At 27.6% G+C, this 10,721-nt stretch overlaps 1 protein-coding gene across 1 annotated transcript; it reads right to left on the reverse strand.

Annotated features, from left to right (window-relative positions):
* Positions 1-3,101: 3,101 nt before the first annotated feature.
* Positions 3,102-10,060, reverse strand: LOC113866895. The gene is made up of 7 exons (XM_027501693.1): positions 9,766-10,060; positions 8,592-8,754; positions 8,297-8,497; positions 7,973-8,221; positions 4,688-4,838; positions 3,516-3,738; positions 3,102-3,439 (listed from the first exon to the last, which is right to left on the reverse strand). The coding sequence occupies exons 1-7, from the start codon at positions 10,058-10,060 to the stop codon at positions 3,102-3,104; spliced, it is 1,620 nt and encodes a 539-aa protein (XP_027357494.1).
* Between the last annotated feature and the right edge of the window lie 661 nt (positions 10,061-10,721).

Here is a 10,721-nt window from a genome sequence, read left to right on the forward strand (position 1 = left end):
GTTTTAAGGATAGCCAGATTCCTACCAAAGCCAGACCAATACAGATGAATGAAGAACTCCTTCATTATTGTCAGAAAGAGATTACAGATCTCTTAGACAAAAATCTTATTAAGAAAAGCAAGAGTCCTTGGTCTTACTCCGCTTTTTATGTTAATAAACCTGCTGAGATTGAGAGAGGTACTCTCAGACTTGTCATCAATTACAAACCCCTCAATCAAGCCCTTCAATGGATTAGGCATCCTATCCCCAATAAAAAAGATCTTCTTAACAGACTTAATTCTGCTAAGATCTTTTCAAAATTCGACATGAAATCTGGGTTTTGGCAAATCCAAATTTGCGAAAATGATAGGTACAAAACTGCCTTCACTATTCCCTTTGGGCATTACGAAAGGAATGTTATGCCCTTTGGTCTAAAAAATGCTCCTTCTGAATTTCAAAAAATCATGAATGACATTTTTAATCCTTATTCAAAATTTGTCATTGTCTACATTGACGATGTTTTAATTTTTTCTCAATCCATTGATCAGCATTTTAAACATATAAATGTTTTTATCAATGTTATTAAACAAAACGGTCTTGCCGTTTCAAAATAAAAAATTAGTCTTTTTCAAACCAATATCAGATTCCTTGGACATAATATCCACCAAGGTACCATTATCCCTATCAGTAGGTCCATTGATTTTGCTGATAAATTTCCTGACAGAATTCTTGACAAAACCCAATTACAAAGATTTTTGGGATGTCTCAATTACGTAGGGGATTTCATCCCCCACCTAAATAACATCATCAAGCCCTTACATGATAGGCTTAGGAAGAATCCTCCCTCTTGGACTGATGTCCATACTAATGTTGTCAAAGAAATCAAAAACAAAGTTAGGAAGATAAATTGCCTATATCTTCCCATCCCTCAAGCCTTCAAAATCGTTGAAACTGATGCCTCAGACATAGGCTATGGAGGTATCCTTAAACAAAAAATCGAGTCTCATGAGCATATCATTGCATACACTTCAAAACATTGGAATTCTGCACAACAGAATTATTCTATTGTTAAAAAGGAAGTTTTGGCAATTGTTTTATGCGTTTCAAAATTTTAATCTGATTTATTAAATCAAAAATTTTTAATTAGAGTAGACTGTAAGTCTGCCAAAGAAATCTTACAAAAGGATGTTAAAAATCTTGCCTCAAAACAAATTTTTGCGAGATGGCAAACAATTTTAAGTGTTTTTGATTTTGACATTGAGTATCTCAAAGGCACTTCAAACTCCCTTCCTGATTACCTTACTCGTGAATATTTACAGGACAAGTAAAATGCCTAGAAAGACAATCACCCCTTCCAGGGGAGGTACCACCAGAGGCGGCAAAGTCAGGTTAGCCCTGACTCTAAACAAACCAAAACCTTTCCAAATTGGTTCCTCCAATGGTGGGATTATTTTGGGCCAATTGAAGAAATCCTTCCCACACCTGTCAAAGAAGGATACAAAATTTACAAAGGCAGATATCTACGAGAATCAAGAATTCTAGCAGATCTTAAATACTTCTCTGACTTTGCCCTAACATGGGTATTCTCATGGCAATACAGATATGGCAAGACAGAAAATGAAGACACTCTCCCTTTGTTGCACAGGTATTCCTTTGTAAAATGGTGGAATCAATTCAATGCGGAACATGCCGGACCAGAAGGAGTTGCTGAATATTTTGGGAAAAATCCCAAATTATTAAATCTAGCAGACCCAGCAACATTTCAATTCCTTAATCAGAAATCCAAAATTGCAGCATTCTTATCAGGATGCGATACCAAAGAAAAAATGAAGAAAAATCTTCAAGATGTTCTCCTGCTATTGCAAAGCCAAGAAGAAGGAGAATCTTCTAACCAAGATGCCAATATTGAAGAAAATCAAAATGAAGATGATTGTTTCGGTATTGACATCCATGATCTTTAGAAACCGGTACTATAGTTAATAGTTCCAGTCAGGAGTTCTTCATTCATCTGTATTGGTCTGGCTATATATATATATATATAATCATATGTTAGAAAGAGAAAAGTAAAAGACATTTTAAAATCAAATTTATTATAATTAAAAAAAGTACTGTGTGAGATAGTCTTTATAACTATGCAAATTTTGAGAAAAGTTAATGGAAGTGCCGAAGACTACATTTTTTAAGAGAGAAAAGATATTTTTCTTACAAAACGAAATATGTGCAGCAACTCAAAATTTTGCTTTATAAGGACGAGGGGAAATTGTGGAACAACTCAAAATTTTGACTAAAAGTATTGCAAATAAAAAATTAAATATTATAAATATAAACAGAGGCATCTCTAAAAAGAAAATTTAAGTTATAAGAAAATTTTACAAATGTAAACATTTTTTAATGAAAGTTTATATAAGATAATAAAAAAATTATAAAGTAAATATATGTATTTAAAAAAATATGAAAGCTTGTATAAGTTAATAGGAAAAATTTAAGTAACAATTTTATGTCTAAAATTTTAAATGAATTAATAAAAAAAGTGATTAAAAAGTAAATTAATTGTAATGAGTAAATGTAATAAATTTTAATTTTAAAAAAGATTTGACTAACGGTAGAAGAAAGTAATTTTATTAAATGTTTTACTTCCTAAATAATATAGAAGTTGATTGATGGTATTATTTTTAGTTTAAAAATTAATTATAAAAATCACAATTATGATAAAACAAATTTTTAAAATTATTTGTCTTTATGTATATTTTAAAGAATTTTGGTACCTCTTTTAAATAAAACAATAAAATTTTAAACATGTATATGTAATAAAAACATAAAGAACTGCATAGTTAAATTTAAACACAGTAAGAAGATAAAAATAGTTACTCATGATTTTTATAATATAACATCAAACTGAAAAGAGAAAAAAAAAAACTCTAAATTTGGTATCTATTTCAATCTAAAACAAAACCTTGTCATTATTTTTGTCATCTTTATATTTTAATAAATTTTTTATAATTTAATGGTAACTGATTGGATTTCATTAGACAAAGAAAATATTTTCAAATGTTTCATAGATAATTTTTCGTGGGACTTACTTGATAAAGTTGTTTAAGCACCATTACATAGACTTTGTTGAATTACAAATTGAATTTGATGGTTCTTACGAGATATTTCCTTTTCTTACAGTGATTTTGAAGGAAACTGTTATCAACGGCGCCGAGAGAAGATAATGGGACCCCATAGGAAGCGAGACGATGAATATCCCTCGGAAGTGGAGATTGCCAGAGGGCGTCCCACCAAGCAAAAGGGAGAATCGGTGTGAAGGCACATTGGCTCCCCTGATTATGACAACTCTGTGGACCCGCGTATCTGCTCCACACATGCCCCCACCCATTTTGATTCTTTAGGCCATTACTCAACAAACTACTTTGAAAACTACTCAAGAATATGAACCTTGAACTAGACCACTTGTCCCCTGTAGTAACAATTTAATTTGCATTTCTCATCAGCATAATCTTTTAATTGTTAGGTTTATGCAGTTAGAGAAATACCTAGATTGTATGCTGCAGCAAGTGCAGCAATTAATTGGGCATAGGTAGTCCCAACACGCCGATGAGCACCAGAAATGGCACCATGTCTCGCACGAGATGCTAAAAAAAAGTCTACAAAAGCAACCCATCTTGGAGCTACACCCCAATCCTTCTTTCTAAAATCTGAAGTTGGTAAACTTTTAAATATACTTCCCCTGAATTTCTCATAATCAAAATGAAGAACCTGCGAAGAAGAAAAAAAAAATATAAGAGTAAGACCCACAGGTGCCAATTTTTTTTGCATTTATTGATTAGTTTCATCGCACCTCACATTGGAAAAGTAAGCAACATATTAGATAACGAAGAAATAAAGCATTTAATTAAAAGATTGGCAATATTGAAAATAGCTTGTTGCCAGTTCTTATAAGGTTTTTTTTTTTTTTAACAATCACATGTGATGCGGATGATGTATAAAGAAAAGTTAATTGCATAATTTAGTAATTAAAAGTGTGAAAATTTTGAGAGGTGTAACTAGAGATTGTTTTATAAAAATAAGTCTATACCAGGAATTTTCTAATCTTACTTATTTAACTTAGACTTAAATATGATTATTCACACTCTAAACTTTGAACATAGACTTTTGAACGTAAGAGTTTTTTCTTGAGTAGAAAAGAGAAAATATGTGTATTGCAATTTTAATTAAAAATAAAATAAAAATAATTTAGAAGTTAAATTAGAAAAAAGATATAATACTATAAATTTTAAAGTTTACGTAATCGAGATTTAGTACACATAATAATATAAAAAATTAAGAAAGATATTATACCTGGAATACAAATTGGGTATAAAAAATAAACAAAGGTTTGAATAGATAATTGTAATTGTAAAGTACTTATTAATTTTTTTAAAAAAATTATCAAATTATAGTACGATCAACTATCCTCTAAGTTAGTGAAAGTTAGACTTTAAAATACTTTATGAAAAAAATAGTAGAAGTAATAAAATTAAATATGTTAAGTGGATGTGGAGTCATAAAAAAAAAGTTATTTGTGTTATGTGATGCATTATTTAGTGAAATAAAGCTTTATTGAAATAAGACTTTATTGTTGTTGTATTGATAGTAATATATGTTGTCATCTGGACATTAATAAGTCAATTTTGCATACAATTTAGTAATTATGACTTAAAATTACCTCTGCAAATTCACTTATGTTAGACTTGATCCTTTTAACAAGAGCAGGTGTATCTGATACCAAAACTACCTTTGGTCTTGATGACATTAGAGGTTGACTTTGTATGACTTTTCTTAGGCAACGCAATGCTGCTTGTATAGCTCCTATAGACCTAGAATATGGGATACCAAAAATATAATTAGTCATTTAAATCTATATTCTATTTGAAGATTAGGAAGTCTTATTTCTATCCTAAATACAAAAAATGTTGAGGTGCTACACACACATCTATGAATAAATATTTAATTAATAAAATGATAAATTTGTGTCAAGTGTAATAAGAAATTAATGTGTCAATATAATTTAAAAGTCAAACTATTATTTTCTTTATCAATTTATGATTTCTCTCAAATGCCTTTAAGTTAGAGAAATTATATGGTCGTTTAAAACTATCATACCTCAACTCCAATATAGCATTAATCACTAACATAGGAGTCTCAATAACATCTATAAAGTACAATTTTGCCTAAACTCCAATATAATAGCAATCATATGAATGGTGACTCTAACCATGCTTAGTTTTAAATTTAACAACTAAAAATATACAAATATACAAGTATACACACACATAAGCTTGACTATGTAATTAGTTACCATAAAAATTGTATTAATATACTCAACAATTATGTTAAATTTATTCAAAATTGAGATTTTCAACACTCAAATACTTCTAGGTGATTACAACCATTAGTAGTTTTATTCTTTTTTAGTAAAACACAATAATGTTGTATCCATAATACAAAGTCCTAAGTTTTTCAATTAAATAAATGAGGAAAATAACATAGTAAGCAACAAATACAAAAGAGGTAATAAAAGTTAATTTCTTAATTTCTTAAATATATTTTACTTCCATTTAACATGAAAATGTAAATAAAAGTTGTTAATAAGATCTGAGTCAAAATACTATATTCTCTCCAAGTTATTAACTTAATTTCTCACATACAATCATATATTCTTTAGTTTTTTTTATAAGTATTTTATTATTTTCTCAACAACAATTATATAATCACTTCCAAGATTATATTGGTTTCTATCCAAAATTCTAATTATGAAGACAATTTGATGAAGTTAGAGTTAAGCTAATATTTAACTATTTTAATTTAATATATTATTTAGATTAGTTTACTTAAATTTTATTAAAATATTGTTTACAAATTATAAATTAGAACATTGTATAAATTTTATTTAAATTATTAAATAATTATTAATTTTAAGTAATTTATTATAAATTAAGTTAATTTGTGCTTTTTTTATTCTTTATGACACAAATTGGAATGGAGAATGCCTTAAGAAACCAATAAATTACAAAAGTTGGACAAAATGTTGAGCTTTTCAACAGTTAAATTGGACGTTCTAACGCTTATTTGCAAAAGAACAGAGTTTTAACAAATAGTTGGACATTCCAATGCCGAGTTACTCAAATGCATTGAGCAATCCACTACACATATGTTTAGAGATGATTATTTTAATAGCAATCATATTAAGTCAATTTGACCTTTCTTACTTAATTGACACTCTATTTGTCTTATACTTTCAATAATAGTCTCAACTTATTTTCACATAGAGTCACGTCAGTCTTTAATTCCTAAAAAAAATATGTATTTTTCATTATTATAGTTTGATTAATTCAAAATCTTAATTAAAATATAATACTTTTTTTTTATGAAAAAACTCACTATTAAAAAAAAAGTTAAGAATAAATTAAAATACATAATCAAGGTAAGACATAACTTCAACCAATATAAACTATCATAACGAGACTAACATAATTACATGTTCCTCTCATATCAAGATTGCAACTTAGGTTAAATAAGTAAGCACATATTAGGTTAAAAAAATCTATGTATTTGGATAGATAAATCCCTTAAACTAATGCACCTTCAATACAACTTTATCCATAAATTTAAAATGTGTTGTTAGTAATGATATATTGGCTTAAAAAAATTCATCCCCTTTAATTAGATAGATCTCTTAGATCAATACACTACAACAACTACGTCAAAAAATTTCAAACATAAACTACTTAATAAATTTATACTATACATAAAAATTTAACTATTTTAAGCAAATAGATCTCTTAAACCAATGTACTTTTAATAGTGACATTTATAAATCAACTTTTAATTACAACACACCTTTAGGTAGAAAATTATATATAATAATAAAAAATATTCCTCAAGCTAGATAGAAACTTCTACAAACTAGAATGAGTAATTCCATTTTTGTAGTATTCGGTTGTATTTGGATAACATCTTAAAGAAGCACTTACAGGAAAAAAAAAATATAAAAATATATATAACTTCGTTGATAAGTTAGAAACAATTTATCATTTCAAATTTTAGAAAAATTAAACAAAAATACTTCTCAAAAAATAAAGAAATATAAATTATTCATAACTTCTAAATAAAAATTTATTTTCTTTCTCACCAAAATTATGATGTAGTAATTCATTACAAGTTTTATACTTAAATAGTTTAATTAAAAGCATATAATTTTACAAAATAGAAATATAATTTAAGCATAAAAATATATATAATTTTGCAATAATATCCAAAAAGAATTAACACTACTATTAATTTTAGATAATTCTAATTTTAAATATAAAATAAATTTAAATTAATAATAAATTTACAGTAGCAGAATAAAAACAAATATCACAAAAATCAGGCAAATATACATACTGTAGCCAATGTAGGATATGGTTGGAACATCACCGTACATGCTCATAAAATTTATCTGTTATCTGGCTCAAGATATTAACCATAGGTCCAGTTGTTTTTAAATTATTATATCCTGGGAAAATTTAAGTTTTAATAAAATCAGTTACAAGTTTTATAACAAAAAAAAATTTAATTTATTTCAATCTAGAATTACCAAAAAAATATCAAAAGAGAGAACTTTAAAGAACTCAATATTAATAATAATTAGTAATGATTAGGTTCTAAATCATATAATCTAGACTTTAATATGAAATATAAATAAAAATAATTTAAATAAGATCATGATTTTGTGTAACTAAAAGGTTAGATTTTTTTTTTAATAATTTACTTTTCAAATCCCATGATGACATTTTAGTAAAAACCTATAGACATATTAATTCACAGTAACCAGTTACGCACGTTTAAGTTTAAATAAACAGAAAATTTAAATTAATTAGTGAGCTTATTTATTCCGTATTAACCCATATTTATTAAAAATAAAATTGCAATAAACTTATTAGATAAAATTCAAGCATAGTTGCATTACCTATCATTCATAAGCATTCGCATATGCAATGAGAAGTGAGGATTCTCCCCAGCACCAATAACCCAATTGACAGCTGCTTCAACATCCTGTGAAGGGGATATGAGAACTCTCATGAGCTCCCCAAAAACATTTGGCCTTAATTCTGGAACTTTGGGGTCACCAAATAAATCAAGAGCAACAATCCTCATCTCAGAGTGTATATTCTTCAAGAAAAATTGTGCCGCCATGGAATCAGTAGTTCCTTGAAACCTAAATCATCAAGTTTATGAGCTCATTTTATGATGCGTGTAAGACTCATCATTTACAAGACCATTATCACCTTACCATATGATAGGTTGCTTCCATTTCTTCCAATTGCTACAGAGAACGTTTGTTTCAATTGGTTTCATAAAATCATCAATCCTCATAACTAGTTTCTTCCCGTATTTGCTTTCACATCTTTTATGTCTCCACAAATGCTTGATTTCTTCCATCGTAAAGGTAAAGTTGGAATAAGAAATGTAGTCTCCAAAAGGATACTTTCCTCTGATTTGATTGTGCTATATGTTGTAAGATCAGAACAGTTTCACAAATTCATCAATTTGGCTACTAAGAAAGGATTGAGAAAGAAGAAACATGCCTGGTTTTGCCAATGATCAAGGATCGGTTCAACATTACACTAAGTGCTGCAGCAGTTAAGACCTTGTACATTTCATTCCCAAACCCTGCTTCAGCTGTCTTCCCCAGAACAAAGCCATGACTACAGAACTGCTCTGGGGGCAAATCCCTTACTCTTGAAGCACCTGATACAAAATCAAAGGCACTTAATAAAGAATAAAATTGCACAAGACTATGATCATACAAGCACTCAATCTTAAAATAACTTGCTATATTTATTTGGAAGTGGCACATAACAAAATTTAAATATGGGTCTCAACTGCCAAGAGAAAAACACAAAACCACTAGGCAAGCATCGTCATACACAAATTTGATCCCACGTATTAAAACAAAATAACAATAGTAATAATTTTCCAACCGTATGCAGCAGTTACACACTTGAGGGGCTAAAATATAAAATGTTTTGAACGTAATAAATATATTTTGTACTCCTTGGGTCTTCTATTATATGTTATTTTAAAAAGATCGAAGTATTTTCTATAAAATATTAATTATTGTTAATAATATATTATTTATTAAAGATGAGTTTTACCAACTAAAAATTATAATAAGACTATTAAAGTATTGATTGCTTTAAAATTACTTTTTTATCAATTAACTATTACAATAATTTTAACATTTTTAATATAGACATTTTAATATTTTATTTATTTTATCATAATAATCGATCAAACTATTTTTTTTAAATGTGAAATACCATCTAATATGAGACAGCAGAGGCATTACTATGATCAATCTAATAAATGCATCTTAAAAAAAATAGTTTCGCCCATTATTATGAAAAAATAAATTAATTTTGCCAAAATATTTTTATTAAAAATATGAAAGTTATTGGAGTAATTAGTTGATAAGAATTATTTTTAATTTAATAACACTGCTAATATAGTAGTTAATTGACAAAACAATTATTCATAATAAATAAGATATTATTGAAAAATAATTAAAATTTCTAGAAGTACATAAATTAAAATAAAACAAAAAGTAATAATAATAACAAAAATAAAAAATAAAACAAGTGAAAGAGTTAATATTTATTTAAAGAAAATAAGCATTTGATATTATATCTTGAAGTGAAAATATAAGAATTGTTTAGTTTTAAAAAGAGGAGGGTAGATAGCGAAGGTGGCCAAAAGTACCGTTGACAATAAAATGATTATGAATGATCCTTCTGACTCTGAGAGACTCCTTACCAAGAGCTCTTTTGAAAGGCTTGCCCATCTCTTCCACGGTGGCGCAAGTCTTGGAGGCCACACGATGCTTAGAATCCAAATTTGACCCTTTCTTTGAAGCCTTTGGGAATGCCACGCTAGTGCGAACGTCCAATGGCCTACTCATAAGCATTAGCAGCCCCAAACCACTCCCCAATACACACAAAACAAGAAATGGCACTCGCAGTTCCACTCTTTTCCTCCTTCCTCCACCATTTCTCATTCTCTCTCTCTCTCTCTCCCCCACACACTGGCAATGTCCTTATTCCTATCAAATCCATTAACGAGTGGAGATCATAGATTCGTTACCCGATAGGACCACCCCAGAATATAAGAGTTAGATTATGATTTTATTTTATTATTATTATTTAGAATCCAAGTAAGGATTGTTTGGACTAGTTTATTAAGAGTGTTTGCTAGGAAATGAATATTCAAAATTATAGTAAAAATATGGTAATGTTAACATATTTTTAATAAAAATTTATTTTATTTAATATTTTAAAAACTAACATATTGACCAGTTTAGATAATGTTGATACAAATTAAAGAATTTATTATTTAAAATGAAGAAATAAATAAAATAAAATCAAAGTTTATCTATAAAGATTTTTTACACAAATTTTAATATAAATTTTATATTTTTATTTAAAATAAAACATTAAAATATTATGATACTACATTTTGGTTTTTAAAATTTGAAAAATAATTGTTCTTAAAATTGATAGTAATAAATTATTTTATATCCTATTTGCATAAGGTTTCAAACAAAATTACATAGAAATTTAAAACTTTTAGCACCTTATAAAAAATATTAAAAATTATGTAAATAGAATTTTTTTTTTATTTTACACTTAACTCACTCCTGAAAGTCAGTTCGAAGAATA

Source organism: Abrus precatorius, unplaced genomic scaffold, assembly GCF_003935025.1.
Source record: "Abrus precatorius isolate BTA unplaced genomic scaffold, Abrus_2018 Scaffold5, whole genome shotgun sequence".
NCBI classification, from domain to species: domain Eukaryota; kingdom Viridiplantae; phylum Streptophyta; class Magnoliopsida; order Fabales; family Fabaceae; genus Abrus; species Abrus precatorius.